General features: G+C 47.3%; 1 protein-coding gene across 14 annotated transcripts in view; it reads right to left on the bottom strand.

The window, feature by feature from the left end:
* Positions 1 to 373: 373 nt before the first annotated feature.
* Positions 374 to 15,309, bottom strand: part of LOC148532619 (uncharacterized) — a 61,530-nt gene continuing 46,594 nt past the window's right edge. For all 14 annotated transcript variants that reach the window (XM_088467673.1, XM_088467671.1, XM_088467678.1 and 11 more), the window contains 5 exons: positions 11,007 to 11,132; positions 8,244 to 8,348; positions 4,987 to 5,100; positions 4,070 to 4,247; positions 374 to 1,019 (listed from right to left, as the gene is read on the bottom strand). In XM_088467673.1, coding sequence (XP_088323799.1) covers positions 4,093 to 4,247; positions 4,987 to 5,100; positions 8,244 to 8,348; positions 11,007 to 11,132 — 500 coding nt within the window. In that variant the 3' untranslated portion in view covers positions 374 to 1,019; positions 4,070 to 4,092. The remainder of the gene's footprint in view (positions 1,020 to 4,069; positions 4,248 to 4,986; positions 5,101 to 8,243; positions 8,349 to 11,006; positions 11,133 to 15,309) is intronic.

The raw sequence follows: 15,309 nt of genomic DNA, 5'->3' as shown, positions 1-15,309 counted from the left end.
ACAATGATAATTTGGCATTCTGCATCTGTATTTGTAGTTCTTCTGCTGTTTTCTATGGTTCAGAGGTATTGCGCAGATATTTTAATTATGATTTTATTCTCAAGAGATTATATGATAATGGATGTATAATGCAAATGTTTTGTTTTTTTTAAGGTTTATGGGGGATTATGTTTTTGTGTATTGGTACTGTGTTTTGTTATGGAAACCAATGTTTTTCATAAATAAACTCAATTTAAAAAAAAATAAAAATGGCCCACGGCATAAAAAAAAAAAGGTTCCCCCCACCCTTGCTGTAGGCCTTCCCATGTATACTTTTTGTATGTACCTTCCTTGCCCACCAGGGGGCGCTGCAAGCCAGGATTTCAAAGGACAGAATGAAAAGCACAAAGCAGCAGGTTTTTACGTCACATTTTACTCTATTAAAAAAAAAAAAAAATCATGCCTGATAACAGAATAAAGACAATGGTTTAAAAATAATACACATGTAATGGTTACGTAACAACTATGCTCTTAAGCCCTCTGAGGGAATATCAATATAACAGGCGTTCTCTTAGTGGCCGATTTCATTTGCCATGTGGGACTGTTTCTGTGCGCAAATGCCACAATTTGCGAATATGAAGACATCGCTCATTTTCGTCTGTGCCCCAGTGAGGCGTGAGGATGAATGCACAAAGATTATTACCTAGAACTTTGTGCAGTAACACAGCCGTCGGGTGACTACAGAAGCTTGTGGCTAATCGGACCGGCACCACAGAATACAATGTAATAACTGTCCAAAAAGGGATGTTTGTCCCGTATCACAGTACGTCAGGACCACCATAAACTATGCATCGTAACTGTACATCAGACAGTCAGTGCAGGGTAAAACAGGTCATGGTGCTGGAACTGACTCTTATTGTTTAATTAACAACCACAGAATGAAAAAAAAAAAAACTACAATATGTTGCTATATCTACAGATGTCTGCGTGCCGCAAGCCGTCCTCTCTCAGTAGCGTTCCTGATGTAGGTAGAATGTGACCTGGAATGAGAGTTTGAGAAGAGATTGTCAGCTGCAGCAGGGCGCTCTCATAACGTCATTACTACAGGTTCTCTCAGACACTGGTTACCAGTTATGGCACACGTTCTCCGGCACTGGTCACCATGTTAGGCAATGTTGGAGAAGGTGTGCCATAATAACTGATGACCCTGGTAGCCAATGTCCGAGAACGTGTGCCTTAATAACTGCCGGCACTGGTAGCCAATGTCAGTGCCCCTGAATGTGTGCTATAACGATGGATGACCCTGTTAGGCAATTTTGGAGAAGGTGTGCCATAATAACTGCCAAACAGGGTCATCCGTTGTTATAGCACACATTCATGGGCATGGACATTGGCTACCAGTACCGGCAATTATTAAGGTACACATTCTCGGACATTGGCTACCAGGGTCATCAGTTATTACAGCACACATTCACGGGCACGGACATTGGCTACCAATGCCGGCAGTTATTAAGGCACACATTCTCGGACATTGGCTACCAGGGTCATCAGTTATTATGGCACACATTCATGGGCACGGACATTGGCTACCAGTACCGGCAGTTATTAAGGCACACATTCTCGGACATTGGCTACCAGGGTCATCAGTTATTATGGCACACATTCACGGGCACGGACATTGGCTACCAGTACCGGCAGTTATTAAGGCACACATTCTCGGACATTGGCTACCAGGGTCATCAGTTATTATGGCACACCTTCTCAGAGCAATAATTTCACTGGGACAAAGCAGTTGGAATGGAAGAACCAGGGAAGTGCAGTCAGGGTAGGCAATCAATTTTATAGTCAAAACTCTGCACTGTCAGACTGCAGAGTTTTGATTATAAAATTGATTAGAATAATACAAAGATATTGATAACTTATAACTATATCCTTTGTATTAGTCTGATCGTTTTTATAGGCAAAACTCCACAATATTGCAGCACTCCCTATAAATACAGGGAGAGACGAGAGATGAGGCAGTAAGAGCTCAGCCTCACCTCTGATAGCTCAGACACTGCCTAAAGCTAGGGGCTGGGCCATGAAGCAGCTATTAAAACACAAAGAAAAATGGAGGCATGCCCCACTGTGAGGGGGCGTGTCTTGAGCTCTGATGGACACCTATGACGATCAGGCGCCTTTTTAAAACGCTTTTGAAAAGTCTTTTTAAATGTGATTAAAGCCTTCATAAGTGCGGTTTATCACAGTACGGCAGCGTACGTTATTCATTGTACCACATTGCACCATTGTTAGTATGTGTGTTTATTAAATTGTACCTTTTATTGTCTATTAGCGCTATGTAGGTTTTCCTTCTTCTTAGTATCTGCCAGTGGGTTGCGGATCCCACTTATTATTGCTGCTTAGATTAGACAACACTAACCCATCCACGCTGAAGACTGCACACCCTGCCCCTCTTCCTTTGATATTTTATTATACGGCAATGGCCAAAAGTTTTGAGAATGACACAAGTATTGCTTTTCACAACATTTGCTGCTGCAGTGTTTTTAGACCTGTGTGTCAGATGTTACTATGGTATACTGAAGTAACATTACAAGCATTTCATAAGTGTCAAAGGCTTTTATAGACAATTACATAAAATTTATGCAAAAGGTGTTGACCCTTCTTTTTCAAGACCTCTGCAATTCGCCCTGGCATGCTGTCACTCACCTTCTGGGCCACATACTGGCTGATGGCCGCCCATTCTTGTCTAATCAACGCTTGGAGTTTGTCAGAATTTGTGGGTTTTTATTTGTCCACCCGCCTCATGAGGATTGACCACAAGTTCTCAATGGGATTAAGGTCTGGGGAGTTTCCTGGCCATGGACCCAAAATTTTGTGCCTTAGACAAAGTTTGTGTACATTGAACCATCAAAAATCAAAGTTTTCATTATCTTAGTCATGCCAAAATAATTCCGTATTTCGGAATATTTGGATATGGGAGACTCAACCTGTATACCATGGTAACATCTGACACACAGGTCTAAATACACTGAGGCAGCAAACTTTGTGAAAACCAATACTTGTGTCATTCTCAAAACTTTTGGCCATGGCTGTACACTTTAGAACTCCACTATATTCTGTGCCTCATTCAGAACTCTTATTCCCTCTGTCTCGTCTGTCCGCCCTCTTCTTACGATTCCCTTTAACCCTGCGTCAGGCGCAGCTGGCCTGACAGGCGCCACAAAGCTGTTCTCGCTCACCTCTCCGCCGCAAGGGGGCGCAGGGGCTTGCCCCTCCTAGTACCTTCCTATCTCTAGGTGCTGTTTGAAACCCCCCTAGTCAGTTTTCCCGCCGCCTGCGTGGAGTGCAGTAGTGACCTTCCTGGCCTCTCAGGCTCATTTGCGCCCGAACTCGTCCGGCTTTTGAAGGTATGTATTTATTTTTATTTTCTCACAATTTTGTGTACTTTGCTCATTTTATGAATGAAAATTTACAAAGGTTGTGGGTATTTTGCGGCAATATGTAGGTTTGTCCAGGGTGGCCTCTTAGGCACACCGCGCCTCTTAAAATTTTGTACTTTTTGTTTTACTTGCTTTAAGGTTAATAAATGTGGTTTTGTGAATCAGCACTGCGCCCCAAACTGGGAGTCCCAGAGGTGTGCCTGACGCAGGGTTTAATAAAGGATAATATGAAAAAGAATAAATCACTTTCCATATACAGAATCAGAAACCATTACCGGAGGCGAGCTAAGATTAGAGGTGTGCGGACTCGGATTGGTTCGGATTTTCAAGCCAAATTTCGGGTCTCAGAAAGAGGCAAAATGTCATCTTTCATGGACTTTTGTCGAAGATGTTTGTCCATGAAAGATGAGACACGAAATTTGCAGGGAAAATTTGAATGTGGCGGGAACATTTGGACCGATCAGAGTCTGCACATCTCTAGTTAAGACGCACAATAACTTCATGGCGATGGGTCGGCTTTTAAAAATGTATCCCATATACGGGAATATTACAATCAAATGTTACTACTGTTGAAAGAGTACTTCTGGCCTGAAGTATTTTACCAGCCTGTCCATAGGGGCCTGTACAGAGCATTGGTTTACAGCACTTACACTATAATTAGACGAGGCCTGCGTTAGATGGGGAAGCCTGCAGGTAAACCTCTTCTGCCATCTCCAAGGCCTCTGGCGGAGAAGGAGCCGCCTCCAGGAGGAACCTGGTTGGGCCACTGGCCATGACGCACGTCAGATAGGAGCCCGATGGAGTCTGGAAGCTGATGGCTCCTGGGTTCTAAAAAGTATTATATAAAACTTTAAAGTCACATTTACATCATAGGATTCCGATTCTTCCTATAATCCAAATCACAAGAGGCCACACCCCTGTTGCAGCCAGCCACACCTCTGATTTGCTCATTTGTAATGGCCACGCCTCCTTTTCCCAGAAAAAAAATATAAAGTGACCATCCACTGTGGAGAGTGATAAACGACCAATCAATCAGCTCCCGTCATGTCACAGGCTGTGTTTGAAAAATGACAGTTGGGAGCTGATTGGTTGGTCGTTTATCACTCTCCACTTTATCACTTCCCAGAGCTTCATACATCTGCCCCCTTGTCTTCTCCAAGGCAGCCAGTGGCTGCAGAGGTCAGCGACATACCAGTGCCATCTGGACATACCAGTGCCATCTGGAATCCACACAGATACCATGACACCTATGTGTATGTATTAGACAGGCAAGTTTGCATTGAAAAGGACAAGGACAACACAATGCCAGCAAAAACAGAGCAGTGATGTGAGGACCCTCCATGCATCTCAACATGAAATCAGTACAAAGCATCCACCATGCTGCAGCTCTAATGCCCATACCGCCCGCTCATGTAATCCCACCCGCCATGTCCTGACACCCAATGATAATACATGACCACTGAAGATCACCTAATGTAGGAGGGCTGGCAGGTGCTGTAGAGCGCTAATATAAGGAGGGCGTGCACAGACCAAGCTGCAGACACGGCGATATTACAGCGCGCGTTACCTTCAGGCCGGCCTGCTCCTGGTCCAGGAAGCAGCCTTTGCTCAAACAAGGATCCTCGTTGGCCAAGCTGGTTTCCGAGGAGCAACGGATTTTGGCCAAAGTGAGATACGGGGTCTGTGAAGTAAGATATACACATATAACTTGCTTAGAAAAAAAAAAGATAAATTACAAAAAAAGATATAAAAAGTCGTATTCATGAAATGAAAATCCCCCCTCTCTCCCTAAACAATTTTGTTTGGTGCTCGAAGCACCCTAAGGGGTATATTTACTAAAGTGAGATTTTTTAGAAGTGGAGATGTTGCCCATAGCAGCCAATTAGATTCTAGCTATTATCTTCTAGAAGGTGCTAGTTACATTTTAAGTAGAATCTGATTGGTTGCTATAGGCAACATCTCCACTTCTAAAAACTCTCACTTTAGAAACTATACCCCCATGATTGTGCACAGATGATATAATCAAACCGACCAAGGAACTAAGTCACGTCTGATTAAGCATGGATATCCTTAAAACCTGGACTGTTAGGGTAGCTTGTGGACTGAAGCTGATCACAACTAATATTATTAATTTATACTTAGCCAGTTTTTGTGCATCTAGACTGTAACTGCCTGTCTGTGGGACTAGACTGTAACTGCCTGTCTGTGGGACTAGACTGTAACTGCCTGTCTGTGGGACTAGACTGTAACTGCCTGTCTGTGGGACTAGACTGTAACTGCCTGTCTGTGGGACTAGACTGTAACTGCCTGTCTGTGGGACTAGACTGTAACTGCCTGTCTGTGGGACTAGACTGTAACTGCCTGTCTGTGGGACTAGACTGTAACTGCCTGTCTGTGGGACTAGACTGTAACTGCCTGTCTGTGGGACTAGACTGTAACTGCCTGTCTGTGGGACTAGACTGTAACTGCCTGTCTGTGGGACTAGACTGTAACTGCCTGTCTGTGGGACTAGACTGTAACTGCCTGTCTGTGGGACTAGACTGTAACTGCCTGTCTGTGGGACTAGACTGTAACTGCCTGTCTGTGGGACTAGACTGTAACTGCCTGTCTGTGGGACTAGACTGTAACTGCCTGTCTGTGGGACTAGACTGTAACTGCCTGTCTGTGGGACTAGACTGTAACTGCCTGTCTGTGGGACTAGACTGTAACTGCCTGTCTGTGGGACTAGACTGTAACTGCCTGTCTGTGGGACTAGACTGTAACTGCCTGTCTGTGGGACTAGACTGTAACTGCCTGTCTGTGGGACTAGACTGTAACTGCCTGTCTGTGGGACTAGACTGTAACTGCCTGTCTGTGGGACTAGACTGTAACTGCCTGTCTGTGGGACTAGACTGTAACTGCCTGTCTGTGGGACTAGACTGTAACTGCCTGTCTGTGGGACTAGACTGTAACTGCCTGTCTGTGGGACTAGACTGTAACTGCCTGTCTGTGGGACTAGACTGTAACTGCCTGTCTGTGGGACTAGACTGTAACTGCCTGTCTGTGGGACTAGACTGTAACTGCCTGTCTGTGGGACTAGACTGTAACTGCCTGTCTGTGGGACTAGACTGTAACTGCCTGTCTGTGGGACTAGACTGTAACTGCCTGTCTGTGGGACTAGACTGTAACTGCCTGTCTGTGGGACTAGACTGTAACTGCCTGTCTGTGGGACTAGACTGTAACTGCCTGTCTGTGGGACTAGACTGTAACTGCCTGTCTGTGGGACTAGACTGTAACTGCCTGTCTGTGGGACTAGACTGTAACTGCCTGTCTGTGGGACTAGACTGTAACTGCCTGTCTGTGGGACTAGACTGTAACTGCCTGTCTGTGGGACTAGACTGTAACTGCCTGTCTGTGGGACTAGACTGTAACTGCCTGTCTGTGGGACTAGACTGTAACTGCCTGTCTGTGGGACTAGACTGTAACTGCCTGTCTGTGGGACTAGACTGTAACTGCCTGTCTGTGGGACTAGACTGTAACTGCCTGTCTGTGGGACTAGACTGTAACTGCCTGTCTGTGGGACTAGACTGTAACTGCCTGTCTGTGGGACTAGACTGTAACTGCCTGTCTGTGGGACTAGACTGTAACTGCCTGTCTGTGGGACTAGACTGTAACTGGGGGCTTCTCACCTGGAGTCCACTGCAAATACTTCTCATCACTTTCGTTACTATTTTCTTTAATCAGCAAAATATGTTTCACACACTCAAAACCTGCAGGATCCTCCTCCCCTGCCACAAAAACAGGGGTCACGCGGAACCTGACCAAACTAATAGAGACAACTTGTTCTAAGAAAGCCTCCTCTCTCTTCTAACGGGCAGGCATGACTGTTGTGTTGAAAAACATAGAAGTCTTGTCGATGCTGCCGACAATCGACAAGTGTGTACGCTTCCGTCAGTGCGGCACTCCCGCCCGGGACCCCCCCGCGGACAACATCGTGCTGGGTGCACATCGTTAAGTGTGTACCCAGCATTAAAGACTGGAAGTTCCTGGTGGAAGAGGGGGTGAGTATAGGGTGGAGGAGCCTATTTGTTACTTCTCTGCCTTACGGTCTGGCTTAAAAGGAGTATTCACTTTAAATATACCACATGCTAAACCTCCCTCCCCTTCAGAGTAACAGGGATGTTCGCTCCACTTGGAAAGGTGATCAGCAGGTGTCCGGGCTGTATATTAGTGCTCATTCCAGCACCCTGCACCTGTTAGAACCCGTGCAGTTCCTAATTCCTGCCTGGGGTGTCGCTCTCTGATCTGGTGCTTCTAGCACACTCAGCTGATGCAACAAACCTCCGAAGCTACAGACCAGAGTGTGCTAGAAGCACCAGAGAGCAAAACCCCAGGCAGGAAACAGGAACTGCACTGGTTGTGACAGGTGCAGGGTGCTAGAATATACACTAGTACATCAACGGGATTCTGCTAAATAGAGGGAGGTACCCACAAAGTACTAGTATTGAAATGTAAAGGGTTCATTCATCCTTCCAAATGGCTACTGGAGATCAATATGTATTCACGATGAGACATCCGGTGGATGTAATATGAAGTGTATAGGAAGGTGCTTGTAGTCTTTCCAGCCCATATTTTACCAGGGACTAACAGAGAAGTAATCGGAGCGAGGCATTTTCTGAAGGTTACTCTCATAAAGTAGTGTTGGCTAAAAGGTGAGTGGGACCTTCAGCACGTACAATTGACAGCAAGATCTGGCAAGAACAAAAAACTGAGTTTTTGCCTTTAGACTTGAACTCAATAACCAGTTACATTGACACCCTAAGTGATAGTGCAACAAGAAATTACCTCCAAGCAGGCCTGGTGCTAGGGATGGTGCTAAGGATGGTCTAGATCCATCACCGTACAGGGAGCCGGATAAATGTGGATTTTGGTGGAAACGAGTGTCAGATTCTGTAAAAAGAACATAAATTATTTACTTTGCTCCACACAATCAGCCAAGCACTTCAACTTTGCTTCTGGTATCTGTGGTCAGTGCCTCAGAGTCTAGGAACTACATGGGATGAACCCTGGACTGATGAGACACTTTCAACTTTTAGTCCTTCACCTATCGAGACAAAAAACGTGCGACTTGTGAGAGAAGGAGCTATCCCACCTCCATAACAGCCCTCTCTGCAGGAGGCGCAGAAGGACGTTGGTGCACTACTGGAGATGACATCTCTAGTTATGCAGACACCTGGTCTAGTAGCCTATGACTATTCTCCTGAGGAGTGAAAGCTCGGGAAATAGTGAAAAAAGGCCATCACCTTCCTGTCATTCCTAGGGCTGATGTAAAGTTACCTGGGATGGTCGAAAATCGTCCTCTCTCACAGTGAACTCTAGAAACCTCTATGTCTGTTGGCATCATGCAGTTCATTTTAAGTGCAAAGCTTTGATGACTTTTTGAATTTTTTCCTTTTTGACAATGTGGGCTTTTGGGACCCACGCAAGATGTAAAAAAAAACCAAAAAAACAAACAAACACACACCTGACCTCTGGCACTAAAAATACATTTTGTAAAATCAAGAGCAATGTTTTTATTATAGGAAGATTGGGGCTATGACTTGAGATTCTAGAAGGGACTGAATACAAAAAGGTGGAGCAAATGGGTGTTCAAGGCCCATGGCTGTCTGTGAAACAAGGAAATAAAAGTAGAAGGGACAGGACAGCCAAAGCTTCGAGTTCCAATGAGAACTTTCCTTCCCTTGTGAGGGTCTTGAAAGAGAAAGAGATCGGAGCTATCCTCTAAATCCTTTTTTTGGGAGTTCAATGGAGAAAACTGGAACGTTGAAGTACACGCGGTATCAGGAGCTCAAGTCCCTCCCCCACTATACCTTGGAAGACTGTTGGGAAGTTTAGCATTTTTCAAACAAAGGCCGGAAAACCGAACAAGAGGGAGAGGAGTACACAACGTTCTCCAATAACCAACATCTCCTCCGCTTTCCACAATTGCTCTTTGATTATTTTCACTCCAAGGCCCATGCGGCCCTTAATCCGGCCAATGTGGCCCTTAATTCGGCCCCAACAGTGTGTTTCGACCAGCCGCTGCAAATCTGTCTACAGGGTACATGAAAGTGATGCCGGCTCCCAGGCAAACAAAGTAGGAAAGACAGAGGAAAGGTGGTTGTGGAGGACTTGACAAAGACAGACTGCCAGAAGACACGGGACACCCCAGTGCCCCGAACCTTTTATCTGAGGAACGTTACCACCTGGCTGGGAAGGGCCCTATCAGCTTTGAGCCCCCCTTCCCTGAAGCAGAAATATTCGAGGTGTGGCCAATAACGAGACTGATGCTTTAATTTATGCTTAATTATATGAAGTACATTTTAACTCTGTTCCCCTTCTGCATCCAGACACCGCTGCATTCTTATTTTTCATTGGTCAAAGCCGCGCTGCAGCTCATTATCCGTCACCTGTCTCAACCGCTCCGTCGTTTTCTTCATAACCTCAGTAACTGATACCAAATGGGTTCCCTTTGAGTACAGTTCTGACTTTAGGGAAAAGAAAGAAGTCACACAGTGCTAGGTCTGGCGAGTATGGAGGTTGTTCTAGCACTGCAATCTGTTTCTAGGTCAAACACTACTTCACAAAGTAGCTGTGGGGGCTGGTGCGTTGTCCTGGGGGAGGATGAAACCATTTTTCTACAACTCAGGCCTCTTTCTTCTAATTCTCTCCTGCAAAGTTGCTAGAACTTTTTTGTAGTAATGTTGGAGTCACTGCTGCTCTTTCTGGTACCCAGTCTTCCAAAATAACACCCTTGGTATCAAAGCAAACAATTAACATGGCTTTGAGTCCGCTTTGATGTGCTTTCTTCATTCTTGGGGATGACGGTGTTTTCCGGGGCATGAATTGGCATTTTGTCTCAGGATCGTTTTGGAAGATCCATGTTTTATCATAGGTAATAACTTTATAAAAAAAATGTAAAATAAGTGAATCCACTAGAAATTTGTACCAAAATGTCTGTACAAATTTGCTTCTGATCTTTCTGCTCGGCAGTGAGAAGCCTTGGAACCATCTTAGCACATACTTTTGTCACGTTAAGATCTTGATGCAAAGCTTGCCTAACAGTTTTCTCGGTCGATGTTTACCATTTCTGCCACTAGTCAATCTGAACAATTTTCTCAAATTTTTTTTTACACATTTTCATTTGTTTTTGATGTGCAAGGCCTTCTGGGACGTTCATCGTCTTCGACATCCTCACGACGGTCACCAAATATTTTGTGCCACTCAAACTCAATTGCGCGTGACTTGCAATCTGTCCTGTAAGCCTTGGTTAGCATGCGGAAAGATTCAGTGGGTATTTTATTCAATTCAAACTAACACGTTGCTCTACTTTTGAACTAAGCATTTTTACGACGCACGGGAAAAACACAACTTGTTTGAACGCTGTGTGACAGCAAGCTATCTGCTCAAGGGGTGGGGGGTGGGGGTGAAACTTGCAAATCCGTTTTGGGATAGTCCAATGTGCCCCCACTCTCTTTAAATGTACGCAGCATAGTTTATTTTTTACAAGTACAGTCTCACTCTACCTTAGCTATCAAACCATTTGAAAGTTGCAATGCTAAAGAATACCTGGATATCGGTCTGATATGGAACCAAGGAGCTGTCTCGGCTCATTCAAGGGGTCTTTGTTGTTCACCTGGGAGCTAAGAAATTGCTGGATTCTACTGGTCATAGTTTCAGCGGTCATAGTTGTACCTGTAAAGTTAACAACTACTTTATTAAAAAGATCTTTTGGTTTTGTAATGAACATAAAGATGAATACACAATACATATACTGCTTGCCTCTATTACAGCGCCATCATGTGGTTGGTAAACAGTACTGCAGGTTTAAGGGCTTTAGGACTAGAAAACAAAACTAAACAGATGTGTCCACATACACTACTACCGCAGTCGCGCCAAGCAAACCCTTCTCTGTGCGCCAAGTCCCATGTGACTCGTCTCACGTTGAGCATCTTTTTCGCTAAAGTGTGAGTTGTAGTCGCAATCCAATGTGACCGAACCCACTTAACGAGCCTGTGCTGATTAATTTGATATGTGACACTTGTACATCTGTGTGCAAATGAGTCTGGATCTGTATATGAAGCACTACGATGTAGCGGTTGCGGCTCTTTTTCACGCCAGATTCCGTTGTGCTTCATTGGCGACTTACATATTTAAAACTAATTTTTGTGCAATTAAAATCTTAGCCCGGTATCTGGTACAGACTGAGCGGTGTTTCACTGCATCTGCGGAGCGAGTAAGACGCAAATTTAAAGAAAAAGTAACTACACTGCTCGGAACTCACTGGCGTCTCGTGCCGCATCGTATATGGAGGCTTGGCGATTATAGATGCTGGTCTGCTATTTTAGTTTTTTTTATTTATTTGGTTAGGTCATAGTAAAATAGGCATAACAGCACACAGGTAAGAGGAAAATAATAATTAGCTTTACTCAAATGCTGGTAGAAATTAAGAGACAATGTCGACGTTTGAAATGCTGACATTCTGCACTGACTGGAGAGTTAGGGTTAGGCTGCGGGAATGGAGGTTTAGGGTTGGACTGTGGAAGGGTCAGGCTGCGGGAAGAGGAAGGGTCAGGCTGCGGGAAGAGGAAGGGTCAGGCTGCGGGAAGAGGAAGGGTCAGGCTGCGGGAAGAGGAAGGGTCAGGCTGCGGGAAGAGGAAGGGTCAGGCTGCGGGAAGAGGAAGGGTCAGGCTGCGGGAAGAGGAAGGGTCAGGCTGCGGGAAGAGGAAGGGTCAGGCTGCGGGAAGAGGAAGGGTCAGGCTGCGGGAAGAGGAAGGGTCAGGCTGCGGGAAGAGGAAGGGTCAGGCTGCGGGAAGAGGAAGGGTCAGGCTGCGGGAAGAGGAAGGGTCAGGCTGCGGGATGAGGAAGGGTCAGGCTGCGGGAAGAGGAAGGGTCAGGCTGCGGGAAGAGGAAGGGTCAGGCTGCGGGAAGAGGAAGGGTCAGGCTGCAGCAGGGGGGGGGGCTAGCGTTAGGCTACGGGACTAGAGGGTAAGAGTTAAGCTTGTTAGAATGGGCACAAAATGGTCAGTGAACAAATGCCACAAATCACCGTATGCTCGGAAAACAAGAGATATGGTAAGAACTTACCTTTGTTATCTCTGTTTCTACGAAGTCCATAGGGTCCACAGGGTTGACCTTGGGGTTATAGCTGGAACAGGATCCATGGGCACCACACAGTTAAGCTTTTAGCTCCCAGGATGCACTTGGGTCCTCCTCTATACCCCGCCCCCGAGCCACAGGCACCTCAGTTGGTAAGCAGCCTAGGCCGGAGGAGAATATGGAACAGAGAGAAGGAAGACTGGAACACACAAGAAACCATACTCACAGCAATAGGAGACGGAAAACCGGTGACCAGCCACACAGCCCATTTGAAGCCAGGTGCGTCAGGGCGGGCGCCCTGTGGACCCTATGGACTTCGTAGAAACAGAGATAACAAAGGTAAGTTCTTACCATATCTCTTGTTTTCTACTTCAGGGTCCATAGGGGGTCCACAGGGTTGACCTTGGGGATGTCCCAAAGCAGTTCAACTAAGGGCGGGGACGCTCCTGTGCTGAAAGGAGCACCCGGCGCCCAAAGGAAGCATCCTGAGAGGCGAAGGTGTCAAACGCATAGAACCTCAAAAACGTTTGAATAGAAGACCAAGTGGCCGCCTTACACAGCTGAACAGCAGAAGCGCCACGTCTAGCAGCCCAAGAGGGACCCACAGAACGAGTGGAATGAGCCTTAACAGAGGCTGGCACAGGTAAACCCTCTTGTGCATAAGCCTCACAAATAACGGAACGAAGCCAACGGGCTAACTTTTGTTTGTTGGCAGGCCAACCCCTCTTGTGAAAACCAAAGAGGATAAACAAGGAATCAGACTTCCTAACCGAAGCCGTCCGGTCTACATAAATTCTAAGCGCCCGGACCACATCTAAGGAAGTCTCACCAGCTGAAAGATCAGGGGACTGAAAAGCTGGCACAACAAGTTCCTGATTAATGTGGAACTTCGAGACCACTTTGGGCAAAAACTCAGGACGAGTGCGGAGCACCGCTCTGTCCTGGTGAAAAATCAGGAAAGGAGGGCGACAGGAAAGCGCCCCCAATTCAGACACCCTCCTGGCCGAAGCAATTGCCAGGAGAAAAACCGTCTTAAATGTCAGCCACTTGAGCTCCACCGCCTCAAGAGGCTCAAACGGAGGACCCTGCAGGACCCGTAGCACCACCGCCAAGTCCCAAGGAGCCACAGGAGGCACAAAGGGAGGCTGGATCCTGAGAACACCCTGGAAAAAGGTGTGAACGTCTGTAAGTATTGCAATCCGCCGTTGAAACCACACGGACAAGGCGGACACATGAACCTTCAGAGATGCAAGGCGTAAGCCGAGATCCAATCCTGACTGAAGAAATTCCAAGATCCTAGAAACTCGGAACACCTGAGGATCATAATGTCTGGACTCACACCACTGAAAGTAAGTGTGCCACACTCTGTGATAAATCCGTGCTGAAGCAGGCTTGCGTGCCCTGAGCATAGTACCAATAACCGAACTGGAGAAGCCCCGAGACCTCAAGACGGCTGTCTCAAGAGCCACGCCGTCAAAGACAGCCGACCCAGATCCGGGTAAAGGCAGGGCCCCTGAGACAACAGGTCCCGACGCTGAGGAAGAAGGTACGGAGCGTCGATGGAGAGGCTCCTGAGATCGGAGTACCAAGGACGTCTGGGCCACGCCGGAGCTACCAGCACGAGCATGCCGCCGTCCTGCTTGAATTTCCGCAGAACCCGAGGAAGCAGGGATAGCGGAGGAAACAGATACGCCAGGTGAAACGTCCATTTCACCGACAGCGCGTCCACCAGACTTGCGCCTGCGTCTCTTGTCCTTGACCCGTAAACGGGCAACTTGTGATTGTGACGGGAGGCCATCAAGTCCAGCTCCGGCAGTCCCCACCTGTCCACGAGTAGCTGAAACACCTCTGGGTGAAGCGACCATTCCCCGGGATGCACGTCGTGACGGCTGAGGAAGTCCGCCTCCCAATTGAGGACTCCGGGGATGAAGACCGCCGAGATCGCCGGAATGTGACCCTCCGCCCAAGTCAGGATACGAGACACCTCCGACATCGCTGCCTGACTGCGAGTTCCGCCTTGGTGGTTGATATACGCCACCGTGGTGGCGTTGTCGGACTGCACCTGTACCGCCCTTCCGTGAAGAGCGGGGCCGGACGACTGCAGGGCCCTGTATACTGCCCGCAGTTCCAGGATGTTGATGGGGAGAAGTGCTTCTTCCGCTGACCAACGACCCTGAAGCGACAAAGAGCCGGTCACTGCCCCCCAACCCCGGAGACTGGCATCCGTCGTGAGCAGGACCCAGTCCGGGATCCAAAATGGGCGCCCCTCGACCAGATGAGCTGTCTGAAGCCACCAAGCCAAAGATTGCCGAACATCCGGAGACAACACCAGTACCTGAGAGCGGATCCGGTGAGGTAACCCGTTCCATTCTGATAGAATCAGCCCCTGCAGGGGCCGGGAATGGAACTGGGCAAATTCCACCATGTCGAATGTCGACACCATGGACCCCAGAACTCTCATAGCCGAATGGATCGACAGGCGGCAACGGCTCAGGCAACTGTGTATCCGCAGCTGTAGGGAGGCGACCTTCTCCGGAGTCAGGAAGATCCTTTGCTGACGCGAATCCAGCAGGGCTCCCAAATGAACCATCCGCTGTGATGGAATCAGGGAGGACTTTTTCCAATTTATCAACCACCCGTGTGCTTGCAGGCAAGCGATCGTCAGGTGGAGATGTTGAAGCAGTACCTCCGGGGAGCTCGCCAGCAACAGGAGGTCGTCCAGATACGGCAGCAGCCGTACATGCTGGTTCCGAAGATGTGCGGCCATGACCGC

This window comes from Taudactylus pleione, unplaced genomic scaffold, assembly GCF_031769625.1.
Source record: "Taudactylus pleione unplaced genomic scaffold, aTauple2 ptg000073l, whole genome shotgun sequence".
Classification (NCBI taxonomy): domain Eukaryota; kingdom Metazoa; phylum Chordata; class Amphibia; order Anura; family Myobatrachidae; genus Taudactylus; species Taudactylus pleione.
The sequence above is the reverse complement of the archived record's forward strand: the minus strand, read 5'-3'. Positions and strand labels throughout refer to the sequence as shown.